Source organism: Cajanus cajan, chromosome 1 (genome assembly GCF_000230855.2).
Source record: "Cajanus cajan strain Asha chromosome 1, NIPB_CcT2T_4, whole genome shotgun sequence".
NCBI classification, from domain to species: domain Eukaryota; kingdom Viridiplantae; phylum Streptophyta; class Magnoliopsida; order Fabales; family Fabaceae; genus Cajanus; species Cajanus cajan.
In genome coordinates, this window is record NC_138517.1 from 34924175 (window position 1) to 34947152 (window position 22978).

General features: G+C 34.2%; 1 protein-coding gene across 17 annotated transcripts; it reads left to right on the forward strand.

Moving 5' to 3' along the window:
• Window positions 1-344: 344 nt before the first annotated feature.
• On the forward strand, window positions 345-22732 carry LOC109817786 (uncharacterized). 17 transcript variants are annotated; one of them, XM_083059706.1, is made up of 13 exons: window positions 354-543; window positions 2805-2962; window positions 3159-3256; window positions 3663-3750; window positions 3843-3944; window positions 4036-4086; window positions 4876-5040; window positions 5133-5170; window positions 5826-6015; window positions 6075-6144; window positions 6299-6357; window positions 7966-8055; window positions 10307-10653. In XM_083059706.1, exons 9-13 carry the CDS (start codon window positions 5885-5887, stop codon window positions 10497-10499), a joined length of 543 nt encoding a protein of 180 aa, XP_082915832.1. In that variant the 5' UTR covers window positions 354-543; window positions 2805-2962; window positions 3159-3256; window positions 3663-3750; window positions 3843-3944; window positions 4036-4086; window positions 4876-5040; window positions 5133-5170; window positions 5826-5884; the 3' UTR covers window positions 10500-10653. The 17 variants fall into 17 exon arrangements, 15 of the variants coding, with proteins under 15 accessions (XP_082915840.1, XP_082915852.1, XP_082915839.1 ...); XR_014427868.1 differs by lacking the exon at window positions 10307-10653 and adding exons at window positions 12619-12720; window positions 22451-22732 and having other exon boundaries at window positions 392-543; window positions 4036-5040; XM_083059714.1 differs by having other exon boundaries at window positions 345-543; window positions 4036-5040; window positions 5835-6015.
• Window positions 22733-22978: the final 246 nt, after the last annotated feature.

Consider the following 22978-nt stretch of genomic DNA (forward strand, 5'->3'; position numbering starts at 1 on the left):
GAATTGTTACAATTGATAGTGGATGCTATAAAAAGAGGATAGAATATTATAGAGAATTATTATTATTATTTATCTAGACATTATTTTTTTTATTTATTATTTTTATCTTTGACTCTTTTTAAATTTGAATGTATAATTTTTTTTAAATCTTATCAAATGTCAAAACTCCACAAAATCCCACAGAATCCATTAAAATCCTAATTTAAAAGTCTTGCAGAATCCATTAAAATCCTGATTTTAAGTCTTGTAGAATCTTGCAAAATCTTAAAAGTTATGAAAATCCTGCAAAGTCTTTTAAAATCCGCAGGATTTTTTTTAACTAAAAAAGTCCTTTAAAATCCTAATCCAATACACCCCCCTAAAACAAAAAAAATTATAAGGGAACAAAATATGTCTATTCATTATTCCCACTGTAAGTTCCTTCGTCTTCTCCTCTTCTCATCATCCATAGCCAGTAGCCACACCCGCTACATTCGATTCCTCCGAAATTGTTCGTGACTGATTCTGCAAGATTCTTGGGTCTCTCCCACCGTTCGCGCCCAGGTTTTTACGACTTCTTTTACCATTTATGTCTTTAGTTTCTCACATTATCTTTGTTTAGGGTTTTTACATTTTTGTGTTTCTATTATGCCTCAGCAATGCACCCGAACCCTGTGAGGGTTACTACTGAAAAGTTTCTATTTTTTTTTTGTTGATCTTGGAACTGTCATTGGTGGTGGGTCCGGGCTGAAAAGTTTCTATTTTACTGCTGAAAAGTTTCTGCAATTTCGTCTATTAAAGAGAGAGTGTTTGACAATTGTCTGTGATTGGGTGGTGAAGAATGTGAATTGATTAGTTTGGAAATAATGTTATTTATGTTTTGTGGGGGTTACTTTCCTTACGTGGTTGTTTGTTAGGTGGGGTCTGGTTTGTCTTCTTGTTGGAATTGTGGGCATATGCTATTATTCAATGGGTGTCTGAGGCCCCTGGAATCTGTGACTACTTTTGCTTCTTTTTGTGCATTTTAAGCCAAATTGCTGATAACAGAGGTAAAGTTGAAAAACCCTTTCGCTCTGATTATTTTCCTCGAAGTCTGGTGCTTTGGCCCGAGGCTTCAAATAGAATGGAAAGGAGGTACCAAGGGGCAGGGATCATAATCATATAATATATGATAATAAACAAAATTAAAACTATACAGAATGTTAGATTTCAGAGGATAGAATATTGGCAAAGGGTCCCACACAAGGTCAAAAAAATGTTAATGTGTTTTGGGATGTAGTGTGCCACAACAAAATCTAAATAGTGGTCTCTTTCTGATAAGGAATGCAATCATAGGATCAATATGACATGATTGTTTAAATAGTGCCTACATTTACTATCGGATAAGGTGCTTACATTTATTGTCTGTGTCTCGAACATGATTGTTTTGAAAGAGTGAAACATGTGAGCAACCAAAAAGACAATGAATGTTTAAATATGCAATGAATGTTTCTGAGCTAATATTAAAGCATAGTTCCACCTGCATATGCCCTGGTCCTTCAAGGCCTCCACAACTCCAACACTAGTTGCCTCAATCCATGCTCTCCCTGCTGAATTCATTTTGCTCCTTCTATGGTCAAAACTTCTTTCTTATATTTCTTTTAAATGATGGAAAACATGTAGCTACAGTTTATGCTAGTGTAATGTGGTAATCAAGAGAACACTGGCAAATTAGATGTTTGTTTGATGAGGCAAATGCAGAGAAGTGTTACTTATATAGAGAGAAAATGGCTAAGTTAATTTCGGAAAACCACTGGAATGAGAAACCATGATAGAATATTGGCAAAGAGTCCCACACAAGGTCAAAAAATGTTAATGTGTTTTGAAAGAGTGAAACATGTGAGAAACCAAAAAGACAATGCATGTTTTGTATTAGCTAAGGTACCCAAAGAATGACACATGTGACAAGATAAATAGGATACTGCTGCTCTCTTTTTTTAGGTTGTGTGTAATATGTTAATTTTTTTTCTTCTTTTTTACTTGAGAAAGAATTGCCCTACTTTTTTAGGTTTGCTACTTGAATGGAGCATTAAATACTTGTGCTATGTTTAGTAAATACGCCATTTCCTTGGGCACCACTTGTCAGTGTGTAGGGCCACGCTACAAACAACTTATGATGTCTGTTCTGCTGAATCATTTTGGGTCCAATAATAAGCATCACTTGTATGTGTGTATGCACAGTTAGAAAGCAACAAAACAAGTACAAGAATGTTTCTTTCCTTCTAATTATCAGTTATTTGAGCTTGGTGTTAGGTAACTAGGTGTAATTAATTAACAAGTACAAGAATGTTTCTTTCCTTCTAATTCTTCGTGGCATCATCTCCTTTTAGTTTCTTCCTATCAGAATTATAAGTGGCCTGGAATAACACTACTTAAAATAAAATCATGCTTAAACTTACAAATTACAAATATCCAAAAATAAACCAATGTAGGTTCTTAGCTTCAAATATATAGCTAGGGTATATTATGTGTTACTTTGCAAGTGATGTGTTTGTGCCAGTGTCTCTCCATGTGTATGCCCTGTCTTTATCTTTGTATCTGCGTTTGTCTTTACTTGTGTATGTGTAATTTATATCTGTGTTTGGATGTCTCTTTGTTAGTGTCTAGTTTATGTTTTTATCTCTGTGTGTATGTATCTCTCTCACGCCCTCTGTGTGGGTGTGTTTGTGACTTTGTTGGTGTGTGTTATGTCTATATTTGTTTGTTTATGTTTGTATGTGCTATGTATCTGTCTTTGTGTATGTGTGCATTGATATATTTAACTTTAAAAATGTATTGATGTTTAGGAAACTTACCATTGCTGTGAGATTACAAGTAAATGAAATTCAGGACCTCTTTTTTCCTTCTCAATTTCATTTAGTATATATGGCCACACGAGCATGAAAAGCTTTCACAAGTTGAGCTGTTGGTTGTTGAAGAAGCTGCTGTTATTCCACTGCTGGTGGTAAGTCTCTGCTTGGCCCATATCTAATCTTCCTGTCTTCTACTATTAATGGGTATGACTATTGTTTTTTCTTATGCCGAAGGGGAGTTATTAATCATTTTTTATTGTTGGCCATTTCCTGCATCTCTTTAACAATGTTTTATATGTCTCTCCATTTAAGAGAACTGAAAAAAACTGTTTTCTTTTAAATCAAAAGGTTTGAAGGTACTGGACGCTCTTTATCGCTAAAGCTTTTGCATCAATTGGAATTGCAAAGCAGTATGTCTTCCAAGAGCACAGAGGGCACTGGTTCTGGTGCTTATTTTTGCTACTAGCTTTAAAACATCACCTTAATAAACAACATGCATGTAATCTACAATTCATAATGGAAATACATTCTAAATGGATTATGAAATTAAGATATTTGGTTTCAAAAAATCCATTAAATTATTGTGATGCACATATTTTTAAAGGGTGCATGAGTTGTTGCAGAAAAAAAAAATATCTCTTAGGTTGTCTATTTAAGAAAATAGAACTGAGTGAACCCATGAGATACAGTTTTGGGGATCCTATTGAAACTTGACTCAACACATTACTTTGCTTAGATGTTTCAAATGCCATCCCTGATCTTAGCAGATTATTTCTAGCTTATTTCATGTTTTGTTGGAAGATGAGAAAGTTTTTTCAATATCCATTTATGGTTCTTTTGTTCTCAAATTAGGTTACCTCCTCATAGTGAGTGTGATCTATACTATGTTAATCGGGACACTCTTTTTTCCTATCACAAAGATTGTGAATTGTTTTTGCAGGTAAGACCAGATTTATCTGATGATGTTGGGTGGTTTGTGATTAATATTTTCACATGTTTAAATGGGGTGCTAAAGTGTTGTCATTCTTGCAGTGAATTATGGCCATATATGTTGTATCGCATTACAAGAATTCTCCAAATGATCTGCAACTGATAGTAGATGCTCCAGCACACCACTTTTTTTTGTATTACTTGGTATACATGATTTTCTTTCTAGTTCTGCTTTGGTCCATCTGTTTTAACCGACATGACTTGCATTGGGCATATAATGATATTTGTGTGACAGGACCTGTTGATGAATTGGAGAATTATCTTCTTGATATTTTGTGTCATCCAGGTATGCATCTTTGACATAAGTAATCTTTTTTTTTTTTCCAGCATTTCTGTATATTGTGTCTGTCTTATTGGCTTCCATTACGGGGCTTGCTTGCCCACTCTGTTCTAACAGAACTAAAGGATTTTTTGGTTCAAGGATTAAGAAAACATTTGTTTTTATCAATAATTACAAGAGTTTCACCTTGTTTTCATAATTTCATTTTATTTTTCTATTTTTCAAAGTTTGTATAGGAAATGGCAAAAGCAATGCTTTCCTCATTTGTATAAATCTTTGAAAACAAGGTGGTGTTTTTGGTAATTATTTAGTGAAAGCAGGAAATGGAAACATGTCCTTGAACTGAACAAGCCATGATATCACCGACAAAAATTATAAGTTAAATTGCTAAGAGAGATCTAGAGTTAAATTGTCTAAAATTGTGTTGTGGCCTTCTACAAAGCAACACACATGTCACATCAAGGAATTTGTAAGAAACAGATTTCTTGATACTGAAACTATCTATAAACTAGGACAATATCTTTTAATGGTTTAAAATAGTTGAAGCTTGCAGTTCCGTTTCCATATAAATTGAGGACTAACTGAATTATTTAAACTTTATGGTGGTTGCATGATTTCGTTTACACAGATGCAACTTCCATTTCTTTCCTTAGTGTTTGTCTTAAGTTTGTAATTTCTTGTTATTTATGGTCATGCTACAGATGGTTATGCTTGTTGTCCCATTATCTGTTTCTTAAGGTTGCTTTTTGTTGTGACCACATATTTCATATCTTTTATTTTCATGTTTGCCTTGAGGGGTCAATATCTCATCATTCAGCAATCCAAAGTTTGAGCAATGGTCATAAACCTTTTGGAGATCAAATACCATGGAAATTCTGTGAGCATTTTCGAGACACAGTTTTTCCCTCACTTTCAGGTGCTCGCATTGTACACATTGCTACACACCCTAGTGCCAGGAGGGTAACTTCTATCTTTTGGTTTATGGTTTTGTTTTACCAGATTCTTCTAGAATTCCAACAGCCCACTTATCTTTTATCTTTCTTTGATTTCAGCTTGGATATGGTTCACAAGCAGTTGAACGTTTAATACGGTGAGTGCATGGCTTTCTTCTTACTTTGATTGGAGAGATGTTCATTTTAGCTCTTGTTTTACACAAATGGGTATTTTGTTAAAATAATTTTTTAAAACATAAATATTGGTTAAAATATTACTTCTATTTTTGTGGGCCTTTTGACTTTATGAATTTTTTCATAAATGGACTTTTTGGGCTGAGGGATTTTTTAAAAGTTCCTATCTATTTGAGTTATCTGTCATCCGTTTCTTATCTCTTCAAAGTTCCACTCAAGAAGTAGAATGCACAAGTACAAGTAGAGCTTCTCCAATGCAAGGGAAATGCCTCTGTCTCCCAGACCCTTATTGTGGTCATTGTCTCCATCCACTGCCGAGGGTGCCAAAGGAAAGTCAACAACTAAATGCTGCACCCTTTCTTGATTGAAATGGAAAAGCTATTCAATGTTTCTAAAATTGAATTTTTTCTATCTCAAAAGTGAAGAAAAGCCTTTCTTGTTGAAATTCTTGAACGTGTATTTTTTTTTTCTTCGGTTGTTTTTTAACCACATTTATGAAATACATTCTTTCTAGCCTCTGGTGTATTTGGTAAATCATATTATCTTTTTAATTAAAATTAAACTTAAATAGAAATGGTATGAGTTACACCACCATTCTGTATTATATTGTATTTACAGAGGTCACAGTTTATGGTGAACAGAAGTGGAGAAAGGAAAAATGGTGAGAAGTAACAGGGATGGGCTCAACTCTCAAGACCTCGGAAGTAATGGATGATGGAGAAGAGGATTTTGTGGTAGAGGGTGGTGACGGAGGACAGTACAAGCATATGAAAGAAAAGAAGATGCTTCTTGATACATATTTAATTAGGTATGTTTCTTGATACAGATTTAATTAGGTATCTATCACAAATTTGCTTGCCAGTTTAGTTTCTTCTTGATGCAGATTGCTGGATTTCTTGCATTTCTTGCAACTCCTCGTTTTCAAGATAATGCTAAGGTTCTTGATACTTTTGTTACAGAACACTGTCTCAGTTTAATTTCTTGATACAGATTGTTGGATTTTCTTGCAACTCCCAAACTCAAGATAAATCTATGGTTCCTGATACTTCTGTTACAAATCTCTGTCTCAGTTTAGTTTCTTCTTGATACAGATTGCAGGATTTATTGCAAGTTTGCAACTCCTCAAGCTCAAGATAATGCTATGTGCAAGGTACTTCTCTAATTGTTTTCTCTGTTTGAAGGCAGCAACTTATTGTTCTTATCATTTTTTAACCTTGAGTGTCCTTAAATCCTCTGGGTTGACATTGCCTATGAAACAAGTCTTGATTGCTCAAACTTGAAAACCATTTTAGTGTGTTGTTCAAGATGTTCTTCAAAACCATTTTTGGGTTAAACTAAACGTAATGTATTATATGATAAGGAACTTCTTTTAGTGTTTACTATTATGTTGTACTCTTGAAATAACGGAGAAACAAATTATAACAGAGCAGCTATTGAATATAAAAAAGAAGGGTATGAAATAGCTCAAGAAAAAAATTCTGGAAATCAATGTTTTGAAACTTTGATTCTTGAATTTGAGGTGAATAATTTCAGAGTAGCAATTGAATATAACAAAGACAGAAACATTATGAGGAGTTTTTGTCCTCAAGGTAAAAAAATTCTGATAAATGTATTAATAATATTATTCTATTAATATCTTTATGTCAAATATTCCTCTAATCTTTTTCCTTTCATTTCTAGTATAGAAAGAATGATGTATACTTTCCCCTTTCTAAATGAGTGGGAAGATCATAATGATCTTCAAATTTTTTTGGAAGTAATGATCTTCATAATGATCATAATGCCCTTGACTTTTCTATCAGGCATCCCTTTAGCAAAATCAAGATAGTAATAAATGAAAGATTAAACTTCTATTATCTCCTTAAGTATCTTTATTCATTTTTGTTTTTTGTTGTTGATCATGGTACTCTCCCAAAAGCCACATTGAAATTTCCACCCTTTATAAGTGCATACATCATCACACAACACTACTCAATCTTATTTCCATCTTGATATTCATTTATTCTATTTGTTTATTTTTTGAGAGATATTGTTTTTTTTTCTATTTATTTATATTTTTGAAAGGGAGAGGGTTCATCCCCAACAAAACAAAACTAATTTAGCTACACTATCCATATAGTAAATAGTAGTGAAGGGTTGCACATGTTAAACAAAATTTTAGAAGACACTCTTGTTTTAAAGGGTTTATTGCTTCCTTCATTATCAGGTTCTGTGTATCTTGTTGTGGTATTATTCTTTATAGTAGTTAAATAGGTTACTTAAGTTGCATGCTTTCACGTAAAATGCCATTATCAATTTTACTTATATGTTATTAAAATTACTTGTTTTAAAGGGTTTATTGCTTCCTTCATTATCAGGTTCTGTGTATCTTGTTGTGGTATTATTCTTTATAGTAGTTAAATAGGTTACTTAAGTTGCATGCTTTCACGTAAAATGCCATTATCAATTTTACTTATATGTTATTAAAATTACTTATATAATAATGATCCTATGTTGTTATATATATATATATATTGTTTAATGCTAGGTGATAAATTGATGCAATTGATCTCAAGAGCAAGAACAAGCGAAAACTTAGATAGCGAACTTGTTCAACCAAGATGTTTTTTCCCCTAATGTAACGTCCTCTTTTTTTAATTGCATTTCCTATGCTCATTTTAATCTCTAGCTAGTGTCATGGATAGGATTTATGTTGTATTATAAAATAGTTAATACTTTTTATAACACAACATAAATCCTTGATGTTGTGCTCATGCAGTGTTAGAGATCTGTTGAAGTCTTTGAAGATAATCATGAGTGTGAAGCTAAAAGTCATTGCACCATTGCAAACACGGATGATATCTATGAGGTAGTTTCATTTCAAGCTTTTGATTGCAATAAATTTTCTATTTATATTTCCTTTATAACTTTTAGGTTTTTAATCTTTTCATATTATTATTAACTAAACAATAATTACTAAAATTATTTTTATTCAAATGATTATTTTAATTTAAATGTTAGAGGATATATCAAATCAAACTACATCACTAAATAAAAACATCTATCTTCAAACAACATAAAGGGAAATTATGTTTCTAATTATAGAGTGAGATAAATTCTTTGCCAAAAAAAAGTGAGACAAAGAATAAGTTTATGGTTTTTCTATATTATTGTGCTATTTCTTTTTTTTTTTTTTCCTTCCTTTCTCGGCAATAAAGTATAATATGTAGATAGTGTAGATGTGATGATATTGGATGAGCTAGTTAATTGTTTGCTTAAACTTGTTCAATGAGATATAGATTTAAAATTTTAAAATTTGAATTTGAATTAAATTGACATTTTTAACCCATTAAGATCATTGTAACCATACTAAATTATTTTTTAAATTGAAACTTATAGAAAAGATCATGCCTTAGTTTCTGTTTTCAAAATAATTGAAAGCTGACAACATATGAAGTTCATTATATTCTTTTAGCATGTATAAGAAACTGACCCAAAATAAATTGTTTTTTCTTTATATATATTAATGTTCCATTTATTTAATTTAATTTATGAACATTTTTAAATATAATAAATAGTTTTTTAAATGTTTGTCTAAAGTGAGTATTTTATAAGTAAGCAACTGTTTATTTTTAAAGAATTAAATAATTATTTCATAATCATTTTTTAATATTTTAAACAACCTGTTCCAATATCAATTTTAGCATTCAAATTTATAGAGAATAATTAAATAAGAGAACTTTTGAATTACTAGGATCTGTATAATGACATAGAATTGAAATAAAATACCCAACATCTTAAATTTAAACTTTAGAATTGTTAATTATAATTTTTACTGGTAAAAAAATTAGAAAGCTTCTGGAAATTTAATTAATATTTTATATAAATTTACAAAAAATTTAATCAAAATATTATATCGTGGGATATTCATACATCATTATTCTTTGTAATACTATTAACCAAGTATGTAGTGTTGTTATCGTCATTTTGGTTTATGTTCAATAACTTCTTAAAATACATGTAATAGAAAATATGAATTATGATACAATCCAATTTGTTTATGTTAAAAAGAAGGAAAAGAGACATAAAATCTAAACAAATTGGTTGTCTAAAGTAAAATTACAAAATATAAACATTAATTAAAATTAACAAGTAAAATTGAAGTTTTAGTAAATTTATAATGCATATACAATTATATTTCATCCATCTACGTTATCTTTCACTTTAGGAAAAAAATATTAATTATTCAATTAACAACTTTATGTTAATTTAATTTTTCAAATCAAATCATTTATTATTTTGTTTTGAATGAGATCAATAATAAAGAGGTGTAAGAAAAGAAATGCAAAGAAAAAAAAAGTAGAATCAGATAAAATTGATCTCCCTTCATGTTTGTTGTGTAAAATGGGGATTAAATCTGTTTAAATAACATAAATAACTCATATAAAGAATGATATTTGATATAAAAAAAAGGTATATTTTTTAGGAAAATAATATTTATCCATATATAAATTAGAATAATGTGTGTAAACTCATAAATATTTTAAAACTATTTCTTTTAACTTGTCTACTTAACTCAAAAGGGCATGGCTTCTTGAGTTTCAAGGCAGGGTTTTTCAATTTTTTCTAGTTCTACAGCTTTAGCTTTGAGAGCATTTTTTTTTAACTTCTCTTGCTCAAGACTAAGTTCCAAGTTTGTTATTAGTTTTATTATTTTAAAAAAAAATTATTTAATTGTTTGAGCTTGAGAGTTCTATCATACATTCTATTGTCTAAGAAAGTTGTTTTGTCACACAGATAGTTAGGTGCATTATAAAATTTATAATATTATTTTTTTCATGATTAAAGTATTAACTAAATAGTTCTTTATCAAACAACTTGAGAGGGAGAGGCAAAGATAAAGTCTTGTTTGCAATTGTTAGAAGAGTGAAAAAATTATGTTTATGCCTTTAAGGAAGATAGTTGTTAGGGAGCTCACCCACAGGAATGAAGGATCAACCATAGTCAAAGGAAGGGAGAGTCACCCTAAAAATCAAGTGACCTAACCATCATTATTTAGGCCCTATTAGGGATTTTTTTAAAGTAGTTTACTATTTACGCCCTTGTTTGCATACCTCTAGGAATGCGGGGTGTGGTTCATTCAGTGATGTCAAGTTTGGAGCACGTGAATGTGTACGAGTAGTATTTGGGATGCTTTTGTTGGCTGACTCCATGCTTGTGCATCGAATGGTTGACATGTATCCCTTTTCATATTTTCCTCTGGCCTTCATGGCTTTGCAGATATGCTCGGATCCTGTGTTGCCTATCTATTAAATATATTCATTTGATTTAGAGGGCTTATTTCACCCACACCTATTCTTGGGTTTGTTGGGGATTTGAAAGTAGTGCACTTGATGCATATTATGTATGTACAATAATGTTCCTGTTCCTAAACTTGGTAAAAATTAATTGCATTTACATGAATATTTTAATCGACAAATGATGAAAATGGTATATGATCCTCTATGAATATGCCTAACCTTGATGTCGAAAAATTGAAATTCTTGTTATTACATGCATTTGGTATTGATTGTAAGAAAATATAGGGTATTAAAACCTTATATATTTGTCCATGCCCCTTACTTCAGTAAAATTTGGTTGCATTTAAATAATGAATTTTTTAGTCGACAAATGATGAAAAAGTATATGATTCTTTTATGCTTGACCTTGATGTTGACACCCAGATATGGTTGTGATTCGATGTATTTGGTATTCATGGTGGGAAAATTTAGGGTATTAAAACCCTATATATTTTACTTTGTCCCTGAACTCGATAAAAGTTGGCTACATTTTCATGATGAGTGTTTTAATTGGCAAATGATGAATATGGTATATGATCCTTCTATGATTATGCCTGAACATGATGTCAAAAGGTAGAAAGTCATTATTTGTTGCATTTTTTTATTCATCATGAGAAAAATATAGGGTAAGAAAGCCTTATATATGTCCCATAGATTTTCATGCCTAGCGATGCCAAACTTGAAATCACTTGATGTTCCATTTGCTTGCATACCTGTGGGAATGCGGGGTGTGGTTCGTTTGGTGCTGTCGAGTTTGGCGCACGTGAGGGTGTATGAGTGGTATTTGAGATGCTTTTGTTGGCTGGCTCCATGCTTGTGCATCGAACGGTTGACATGTATCCCTTTTCATATTTTCCTCTGGCCATTATGGCTTTGGGGACATGCTCGGTTCCTGTGTTGCCTATCTAGTAAATGATATTCATTTGATTTAGAGGGCTTATTTTACCCACACCTATTCTTGGGTTTGTTGGGTATTTGAAAGTAGTGCACTTGATGCATGCTACGTATGTACAATAATGTTCCTGTCCCTAAACCTGGTAAAAATGAAATGCATTTACAAGATAAATATTTTATCAACAAAAGATGAAAATGGTATATGATCCTTTATGAACATGCCTAACCCTTATGTTGTAAAATTGAGACCCTTGTTATTACATGCATTTGGTATTGATCGTAAGAAAATATAGGATGTTAAAACCTTATATATTTGTCCATGTCCCTTACATCAGTAAAAATCGGTTGCAATTAAATAATGAATCTTTCAGTCGACAAATGATGAAAAAGGTATATGATCTTTTTATACTTGACCTTGATGTTGACAAATAGAGATGGTTATGATTTGCTGTATTTGGTATTCATGATGGGAAAATATAGGGTATTAAAACCTTATATATTTGATTTTGTCCCTGAACTCGATAAAAGTCGGCAACATTTTCATGATGAGTGTTTTAATTGGCAAATGATGAATATGACATATGATCCTTTTATGATTATGCCTGAACCTAATGTCAAAAAGTAGAAAGTCATTATTCATTACATTTTTTTATTCATCATGAGAAAAATATAGGGTAAGAAAGCCTTATATATGTCCCCTAGATTTTCATGCCTAGCAATGTCAGACTTGGTATCACCTAATGTTCCATTTGCTTGCATACCTTTGGGGATGCGGGGTGTGGTTCATTTGGTGGTGTCGAGTTTGACGCACGTGAGGGTGTATGAGTGGTATTTGGGATGCTTTTGTTGGCTGGCTCCATGCTTGTGCATCGAACGGTTGACATGACATGTATCCCTTTTCATAGTTTCCTCTGGTCATTATGGCTTTGGGGGCATGTTCAATTCTTGTGTTGCATATCTATTAAATGATATTCATTTGATTTAGAGAGCTTATTTCACATACACCTATTCTTGGGTTTGTTGGGGATTTGAAAGTAGTGCACTTGATGCATGCTACGTTTGTACAATAATGTTCCTGTCCCTAAACTTGGTAAAAATGAAATGCATTCTTATATATGTCCCCTAGATTTTCATGCCTAGCAATGTTAGACTTGGCATCACTTAATATTTCATTTGCTTGCAAACCTTTGAGAATGCAGGGTGTGGTTCGTTCGGTGGTGTCGAGTTTGGCGCACGTGAGGGCGTATGAATGGTATTTGGGATGCTTTTGTTGGCTGGCTCCATGCTTTTTGCATCAAACGGTTAACACGTATCTCTTTTCATATTATCCTTTGACCTTTATAAATTTGGGGATATGCTTGGTTCCTGTGTTGTCTATCTATTAAATGATATTCGTTTGATTTATAAGGTTTATTTCTCTCATAGTTATTCTCGGGTTTCTTGGGGATTTCAAAGTGGTGCACTTGATACATGCTACGTATGTACAGTAATGTTCGTGTCCCTAAACTTTATAAAAATCGATTGCATTTAAAAGTTGTATATTTTAATCTAGAAATGATGAAAAGTCTATGTGATCCTTTTATTAATATGCTTAACCCCAATGTCTTTGTGTGTATGTGTTTGTGCTTGTGTGTGTTTTTATTTGTGTCTGTGTGTGTTGTCTATGTTTAGTTTAGATGTGTGGTTGTCCTTGTGTGTGTTTGTGGGTGTGTGTCTCTATGCATGTTAGTGTTTATGAATGTTGTTGTGTTTCTATGACTACATGTTTGTGTGTATGTGTGCCTTAGTGTGTGTTTGTGTGTCTCTGTATCTTTGTGTGTCTATATGTGTGCATGTTTATCTTTGTGTATCTTTGTGCGTGTTTTTTTTTGTCTAAGTGTGTGTGTCTAGGTGTCTTTGTGTGGCTGTGTGTATTTGTGTGTCTACTTGTGAGTTTGTGTGTCTTTGGGTTTTTTGCGTATGTGTGTTTCTGTATGTGTCTATGGGTTTCTGTGTGTGCGTGTGTTTGTGTGTGTCTTTCGATTTGTGTGTGTACGTGTCTGTATGTGTTTGTGTTTGTTCTTGTGTGTTTCTGTCTATCTATTTATGTGTGTCTATTTTTGTGCATGTGTATGTGTGTTTGTGTGTGTTTGTCTGTGAGTGTGTGCTTGTAGGTGTGTGAGACTATATTTGTCTATTTGCCTCTGTGTCTTTGTGCTTGTGTGTGACTATGTGTCTTTATGTGTTTGTGTGGTTGTGTATGTTTGTGTCTATCACTATGTGTCTGTGTTGATGTCTGTGTTTGTGTTTGTGTGGCTATTCGTGTATGCGTCTATCTACGTTTGTGTGCGTGTGTTCTTATGTTTTTGTGCTCGTGTTTATGCATGTGTTTTTGTGTGTTTGTGTTTATGTGTTTCTCTATTTTTATGTGTGTTTATATTTGTGTATTCATGTGTTTGTCTGTGGTTGTGTATGATGAGTGTTTGTGTGTGTATGTGTCTTAATGTGTGTGTTAGTCTCTCTATGTATGTATTTGTGCATGTGTATATATATATCTATCTTGGTGTGAGTGCACCTCTGTGTGCTTGTATGCCTTTGTGTCTGTGTTTTTCTATTTGCGTGTGTCAATGAGTCTCTGTGTGTGTGTGTTTGTGTTCCTTTGTCTTTGTCTTTGTGTGTGAGAATGTAAGTTTGGATGTGTGTGCCCTTGTGTTTGTGTCTTTTTGTGTGCGTGTGTGTTTGTGTGTATGTCTTTTTGTGCTTCTGTATGTGTATGTGTGATTGTGTTTGTGTATGTATGAGAAATTTGTGTATATATGTGCATGTTCCTATGTGTGTCTTTTTGTGTGTTTGTGTGCTTTTGTGTGTGCCTGTGTTTGTGTTTGTATCTATATATGCATATTTGTCTTTTTGTGTTTGTGTTATTGTGTAAGAGTGTGTGTTTGTCCGTGTGTTTGAGTGCTTGTGTGTGTTTCTCTATATTTGTGTGTGTGCCTGTATGCCTCTACGTGTGTGTCTTTCTATTTGTGTGTACATGTTTGGGTGTATGTGTGTGCTTGTATGTTTGTCTCTGTGTGTGTCTATTTGTGTGTTCGTGAGTCTGGGTGTGTGTCTATGTGTATGTGTATGTCTGCTAGTGTCCTTGTGTGTGTGCGTCTAGGTGCTTGTGTTTTTTGTGTGTGTTTATGTGTGGTTGTGTGCTTGTGTAATTTTGTCTAGGTTTATATGTATGTGTGTGTCTACGTGTTTGTGTCTATGTATGTGTGTTTGTGTGTTTCCGTGTTTGGGTGTATGTGTGTGCTTGTGTATGTTTGTCTCTGTGTTTATTTGTCTGTGTTCGTGAGTCTGTGTGGTGTTTGTCTATGTCTTTGTGTGTGTGTGTCTGTGCGGATGTATGTGCATTTATGTGTCTGGGTGTTTGTGATTTTGTGTGTGTATTTCTGTGTGGTTGTGTTTGTCTATGTGTTTGTGTGTTTCTCTATGTTTATGTTTGTGTATGTTTTGTGTCTACGTGTTTGTCTGTCTTTCTCTGTGTCTATTTGTATGTGTGTTCTTGTTTGTGTGTATGTGTGCGAATGTATCTGTGTGTTTATTTGTGTGTGGCTTTTTGTTTGTGTTTATTTGTACGCGTGTAAGTCTGTGTCTTTGTATATGTTTGTGTGTGTTTGTGAGTTTGTGTGTCTATGTGTGTGTTTAGGTGTTTGGATGTATGTGCATTTGTGTGTGTATGTTTGGGTGTTTGTGTTTGTGTGTTTGTGTGTTTGTATTTGTGTTTATGTCTGTGTATCTATATCTGTGTGTTCGTGTGTCTATGTCCATGTGTATGTGTGTGTATGTGTCTGAATGTATTTGTGTGCTTGTTTGTCTATTGTTTTTGTGTGGCTTTGCGTTTGTGTTTATTTGTATATGTGTGTATGTTTGTGTCTATGTTTTTGTCTATGTTTGTGTCTGTCTGTCTATTTATGTATGTCTTTGTGTGTGTTTATGTAGGCTTTTTTGTGTTTGTGTGTTTGTGTGTTTCTATGTGTGTGTGTATTTGTTTGTTTGTGTGTGTCCATGAATGTGTGTTTGTCTTTTTGTTTTTATGTGTGTGTTGTTGTGTTTGAGTTTCTGTGTGTGAGTAGGTTTATGTCTATGTTTATGTTTGTATTTTTGTATGTGGTTGGGTTTGGGTGTCTCTGTGTATGTGTTTGTGCTTGTGTGTGGTTGGGTTTGGGTGTCTTTGTTTATGTGTTTGTGCTTGTTTGTGTTTGTGTTTGTGAGTGTCTCTTTGTGTATGTGTTTGCATTTAAGTGTTTGGATGTCTTTGTGTGTATGTGTGCATATGTGTGTTTGTCAGTGTGTGTTTGTGTATCTGTGACTCTATGTGTGTATGAGTGTTTGTGTGTGCCTGTGTGCGTGTGTCTATGTGTGTGTTTGCATGTGTTTCTTTAACTGTGTCTGTATGTATGTGTACCTTAGTGTGTCTGTTTGTGTGTGTTTGTCTTTATGTGTCTATATTTGTGTGTGTTTATCTTTGTGTGTCATTGCATGTGTTTCTGATTCTAAGTGTGTCTATGTCTAGGTGTCTTTGTGTGTCTACGTGTGTACGTGTGTCTATAAGTGAGTATATGTGTGTGCGTTCATAAGTATTTGTGTATGTGTGTCTTTGGATTTGTGTGTTTGTGTTTGTGCTTATGTGTGTGTGTGTCCATCTAATCGTATGTGTTTGTCTGTTGGTGTGTATTTATTTTTGTATGTTTTGGTGCAAGTGTGTCTATGTGTGAGTGTTTGTATGTGTGTGCCATTAGGTGTGTGAGACTATGTTTGTTTGTGTGCCTTTGTGTATGTCTTTTTGTACTTCTATGTGTGTCTATGTGTCTTTATGTGTGTTTGTGCCTATCTCTGTGTGTGTGTGTGTCTATGTGTTTAAGTGTGTGTTTATGTGTGTATCTGTCTACGTTTGTGTGTGTGCATGTGATTATGTGTTGTGTGTTTGTGTGCCTGTGTGTGTTTCTCTATATATGTGTGTGTCTTTGTGTATTCGTTGTTTGTTTGTGGTTGTGTCTGGGTGTGAGTGCTTTTATGTGTGCATCAATATCTTTTTGTGTGTATTTGTGCGTGAGTATTTGTATGTCTTTATGTGTGCATGTGTTTGCCTTAATGTGTCTTTATGTGTATGCACCTGTGTGTGTTTGCGTGTCTCTATTTGTGTGTCTGTGTGATTATGCATGTGTTTGTGTGTCAGTGTGTACGTGTTCAGGTGCATGTGTTTATTTGTGTGTGTTTGTGTTCTTTTTGTGTTTGTTTGACTGTGTCTTTGTGCGTGTGTCTCTTTATTTGTGTTTGGATGTATATGCGCTTGTGTATGTATGGTTGTGTGTGTGTCTAGGTGTGTGTGTGTATGTCTGTTAGTGTCTTTGTGTGTGTGTATTGGATGTATGTGCATTTGTGTGTGTCTAGGTGTTCGTGTTTTTTTTTGTGTGTTTATGTGTGGTTGTGTCTATTTGTGTGCTCGTGTAAGTTTCTCTAGGTTTATATATATGTGTGTCTACGTGTTTGTGTGTTTCCGTGTTTGGGTGTATGTGTGTGCTTGTGTATGTTTGTTTTTGTGTCTATTTGTGTGTGTTCGTGAGTCTGTGTGTCTATGTGTGGTGTTTGTTTGTGTCTTTGTGTGTGTGTGTATGTGTGGATGTATGTGCATTTGTGTGTGTCTGTATGTTTGTGTTTTTGTGTTTGTATTTATGTGTGGTTGTGTCTGTCTGTGTGTTTGTGTGTTTCTCTATGTTTATGTGTGTATGTTTTTGTGTCTACGTGTTTGTGTGTCTTTGTCTGTGTCTATTTATATGTGTGTTCTTGGCTGTGTGTATGTGTGTGAATGTATCTGTGTCTTTATTTGTGTGTGGCTTTTTGTTTGTGTTTATTTGTTGGCGTGTATGTCTGTGTCTTTGTATATGTTTGTGTGTGTCTGTGAGTTTGTGTGTCTATGTGTGTGTCTACGTGTTTGGATGTATGTGCATTTGTGTGTGTGTGTCTAGGTGTTTGTGTTTGTGATTTTGTGTGTATCTATGTTGGTGTGTTCGTGTGTCTATGTCCATGTGTATGTGTGTCTTAGTGTGTGTGTATGTGTGTGAATGTATTTGTGTGCTTGTTTGTCTGTTGTTTTTGTGTGGCTATGCGTTTGTGTTTATTTGTATGTGTGTGTGTATGTGTTTTTGTCTGTTTGTGTGTTTGTGAGTTTGCGTATGACTTTGTTTATGTTTATGTAGGTTTTTTTTTGTGTATGTGTGTTTGTGTTTTCTATGCGTGTGTGTGTATTTGTTTGTGTTTGTGTGTGTGTCTATGCATGTGTGTTTTCTTTTTGTGTTTATGTGTATGTTGTTGTGTTTGAGTGTGTGTGTGAGTATGTTTATGTTTATGTTTATGTTTGTGTTTTTGTGTGTGGTTGGGTTTGGGAGTCTTTGTGTATGTGTTTGTGCTTGTGTGTGGTTGGGCTTGGGTGTCTCTATGTATGTGTTTGTGCTTGTGTGTGGTTGGGTTTGAGTGTCTCTATTTATGTGTTTGTGCTTGTTTGTGTTTGTGTCTGTGAGTGTCTCTTTGTGTATGTGTTTTCATTTAGGTGTTTGGATGTCTTTGTGTGTATGTGTGCATATGTGTGTTTGTTAGTGTGTTTGTGTATATGTGACTTTATGTGTGTATGAGTGTTTGTGTGTCTGTCAGTGTGTGCCTATGTGCGTGTGTTTATGTGTGTCTATGTGTGTGTTTGCATGTGTTTCTTTAACTGTGTCTGTATGTATGTGTTCCTTAGTGTGTTTGTTTGTGTGTGTTTTTCTTTATGTGTCCATATTTGTGTGTGTGTTTTTCTTTATGTGTCCATATTTGTGTGTGTGTTTATCTTTGTGTGTCATTGCATGTGTTTTTGTTTCTGAGTGTGTGTGTGTTTAGGTGTCTTTTTGTGTCTCTAAGTGTGTCTACGTGTGTTTGTGTGTCTATATGTGAGTATATGTGTGTGTGTTCATAAGTTTTTGTGTATGTGTGTCTTTGGATTTGTGTGTTTGTGTTTGTGCTTATGTATGTCTGTGTCCATCTAATCGTATGTATTTGTCTGTTGGTGTCTATTTATTTTCGTATGTTTTTGTGCAAGTGTGTCCATGTGTCTATGTGTGAGTGTTTGTTTGTGTGTGCCATCGGGCGTGTGAGACAATGTTTATCTGTGTGCCTTTGTGTATGTCTCTTTGTACTTATGTGTGTGTCTATGTGTCTTTATGTGTGTTTGTGCCAATCTCTGTGTGTGTTTGTGTGTGTCTATGTGTTTATGTGTGTGTTTGTGTTCATGTGTGTGTTTTTGTGTGTATCCGTGTGTCTATTTGTCTACATTTGAGTGTGTGCATGTGATCATGTGTGTTATGTGTGCGTGTGTTTTTATGTGTGGTTGTGTCTGTTTGTGTGCTTATGTAAGTTTCTCTAGGTTTACATGTATGTGTGTGTCTACGTTTTTGTGTGTATGTGTATGCGTGTATGCGTGTGCTTCTGTATATTTGTCCATGTGTCTATTTATGTGTGTTCGTGTGTCTGTGTATATGTGTCTATGTGTGGTGATTGTTTGTGTCTTTGTGTGTGTTTGTGTCTGTGTGGATGTATGTGCATTTGTGTGTGGTTGTGTCTATCTGTGTGTTTCTCTATGTTTATGTGTGTGTATGTTTTTGTGTCTACGTGTTTGTGTGTCTTTGTCTGTGTCTATTTGTATGTGTGTTATTATCTATGTGTATGTGTGTGAATGTATCTGTGTGTTTATTTATGTTTGGATTTTTGTTTGTGTTTATTTGTATGCGTATGTCTATGTCTTTGTATATGTTTGTGTGTGTTTGTGAGTTTGTGTGTCTATGTGTGTGTTTATGTGTTTGGATGTATGTGCATTTGTGTGTGTATGTCTGGGTGTTTGTGTTTGCGTGTTTGTATTTGTGTTTGTGTGTGTGTGTTTCTATGTATTTATGTGTGTGTATCTATATCTATGTGTTCGTGTGTCTATGTCCATGTGTATGTGTGTCTTAGTGTGTGTGTATGTGTGTGAATGTATTTGTGTGCTTGTTTGTCTGTTGTTTTTTTTGGCTTTGCATTTGTGTTTTTTTGTATATGTGTATGTGTGTCTGTGTTTTTGTCTATGTTTGTGCGTGTCTATGAGTTTGTGTATGTCTTTGTGTGTGTTTATGTAGGTTTTTTTTTGTCTATGAGTGTGTGTGTATTTGTTTGTGTTTGTGTGTGTCTATGCATGTATGTTTGTCTTTTTGTGTTTATTTGTGTGTTGTTGTGTTTAAGTTTGTGTGTGTGAGTATGTTTATGTTTATGTTTATGTTTGTGTTTTTGTGTGTGGTTGGGTTTGGGTATCTCTGTGTATGTGTTTGCGCGTGTGTGTGGTTGGGTTTGGTGTCTCTATGTATGTGTTTATGCTTGTGTGTGGTTGGGTTTGAGTGTCTCTATTTATGTGTTTGTGAGTGTCTCTTTATGTATGTGTTTGCATTTAGGTGTTTGGATATCTTTGTGTGTATGTGTGCATGTGTGTTTGTTAGTGTGTGTTTGTGTGTCTGTCAGTGTGTGCCTATGTGCGTGTGTTTATGTGTGTCTATGTGTGTGTTTGCATGTGTTTCTTTAACTGTGCGTGTCTGTATGTATGTGTGCCTTAGTGTGTCTGTTTATGTGTGTTTGACTTTGTGTGTCTATATTTGTGTGCATGTTTATCTTTGTATGTCATTGCATGTGTTTCATTTTCTAGGTGTGTGTGTGTGTCTAGGTGTCTTTATGTGTCCCTAAGTGTGTCTGCGTGTGTTTTTGTGTCTATATGTGAGTATATGTGTGTGCCTTCATAAGTTTTGTGTATGTGTGTCTTTAGATTTGTGTGTTTGTGTTTGTGCTTATGTATGTGTTTGTCCATCTAATCCTATGTGTTTGTCTGTTGCTGTCTATTTTTTTTGTATGTTTTTGTGCAAGTGTGTCCATGCGTCTATGTGTGAGCTTTTGTCTATGTGTGCCATTAGGCATGTGAGACTATGCTTGTCTGTGTGCCTTTGTGTATGTCTCTTTGTACTAATGTGTGTCTATGTGTCTTTATGTGTGTTTATGCCTATCTCTGTGTGTGTTTGTGTGTGTCTATGTGTTTATGTGTGTGTTTTTGTGTGTATCCGTGTGTGTGTCTGTCTACATTTGTGTGTGTGCATGTGATCATGTGTGTTATGTGTGCGTGTGTTTGTGTCTGCGTTTGTGTGCCTGTGTGTGCGTTTTTGTGTGCATGTGTGTGTTTCTCTATTTATGTGTGTGTCTTTGTGTATTCGTTGTTTGTTTGTGGTTGTGTATGGGTGTGAGTGTTTTTATGTGTGTGCCAGTCTCTTTTTGTGTGTATTTGTGCGTGAGTATTTGTATGTATTTATGTGTGCATGTGTTTGCCTTAATGTGTCTTTATGTGTATGCACCTGTGTGTTTGTGTGCCTCTATGTGTGTGTCTCTATTTGTGTGCCTGTGTTATTATGCATGTGTTTGTGTGTCAGTGTGTACGTGTTTAGGTGCGTGTGTTTATTTGTGTGTGTTTGTGTTTATTTTGTGTTTGTCTGATTGTGTCTTTGTGTGTGTGTCTCTTTGTTTATGTGTTTGGATGATATGCGTTTGTGTATGTATGTCTGTGTGTGTGTCTAGGTGTTTGTGTTTATGTGTGTGTGTTTTTGTGTGGTTGTGTTTGTTTGTGCGTTTGTGTGTTTCTTTGTATCTATGTGTGTGTCTTTGTGTGGTTGTGTAGTTGTGTGTCTATGTCTATGTTCGTCTTTGTGTGTGTGTGGATGTGAATCTATCTATGTGTTTGTTTGTCTGTTGTTTGTGTTGCTCTGCGTTTGTGTTTGTTTGTGTGTATGTGTGTGTCTATGTCTTTGTTTATGTTTGTGTGTGTCTGTATGTGTTTGTCTGTGTGTATGTTTGGGTGTGTTTGTTTGTTTGTGTGCCTCAATGCGTGTGTGTCTTTATGCTTGTGTGTGTGTCTGTGTCTTTGTATGTGTGTGGCTGTCTCTATGTGTGTGTCTTTGTGTCTATGTATGTTTATTTCTGTGTGTTTTTTTTGTGTGTCTATGTCCGTGTGTGTGCATCTCTTTGTGTATGTTTTTGTGCATGCATGTGTTTGTTTGTTTTTCTGTGTTTTTGTGTGCGTTATTTGCATGTCTGTGTGTGTGTTTGTGTTTGTATGTGAGATGTGTTTGTGAGTTTGTGTGAATGCTGTTTGTGTGTCTTTGTAAGTTTTTGAATATCTATGTGTGTTGTTTGTGCCTTTGTCTATGTGTGTGTGTGTGTCTTTGTGTTAGTGTTTGTGTGTGTGTTTCTTTTTGTGTTAATGTGTTTGTTTGTATGTGAGTGAGCGTGTGTCAAACTATATTTGTCTATGTGCCTTTTTGTGTGTGTATGTCTTTTTGTCTATTTGTGTGTGTTTATTTACCTTTTTGTGCACGTTTGTGTGTGTTTGTGTATATATCTATGTGCATGTGTTTGTGTGTATGTGTGTCTATGTATGTGCGTGATGATTCATGTTTGGGTTTGTGTCTTTGTATTTGTCTGTGTGTATATGTTTGTGTCTGTGTGTTAGTGAATGTGTTTGTCTGTATTTGTGTGTGTCAATGTGTGTCTGTGTGTGTTTGTACGTGTCTATGAGATTATGTTTGCCTTTGTGTCTTTATGTGTGTGTGTTTGAGTGTGTTGAGTGTCTCTTTATATGCGTGTCTGTGTTTTAATGTATGTGTGTTTATTTGTGTCTGTGTGTGTTTCTCTATGTATGTTTATTTGTAGGTGTTTGGGAGTCTGTTTATGTATGTGCATCTGTGATGGCAAAAGCCTAGCTAAGGAACCCACGACTAGAGCTATGGTTAGGAGGATGCATAAAGAGTGAGCTAGTTCAGAGAAGAAGAAAATTCAAAACATGTTTGATAAATCACTAAACACTTGGATCTAACAACTTGTAATCATAGTTTTTGATTCCTTTATCCTTTGTTTTAGTTTTCTTTATCCTTTCTAGATCCATTCTAATTTTATCTTTTTGTGTGCTAGCCTTTTCTTGAAGTGTTTTAGTTCTAGGAGAAACAACTCATTGATTGACAATTGGAGACTTAAAGAGCTACACCAAATATTTTGAGAGCAAACACTTGAAAGAAAAGTTCAAGAATAGTATCCTTTTTTATTGTTGAAATTTTTGTGTAAACTTGGCCTTTTATTCTTGTGAAAGTGGTCTTATTGAGGCTCTAGGTGTCTTTTTAAGACTTCCACTTTGTTTGTATACTTTACATTGCTTCTTTACTTGTTTCTTTAAGGCTTTCACGTCAATTTATGTTACCATATATTTTGACCTTGATTAGTTAGTAAACAAGAGTTCCAAAGCCTTTTGTTTACTAATAGGTGCGTTTAGGATAGTTTTTATTTAGCTTAGTTTCTTTTACAAATTGAGTTTAAATCTTTTTGTTCAACCATGAGTCGTCATTCTCATTCACATATTGGTAGTGATTCAAGTCCTCCCAAAAGTATTTCACATGTTACAAAGGAACTTCAATCACTAAAACTATGGAGAAAGTAAGGGACCCT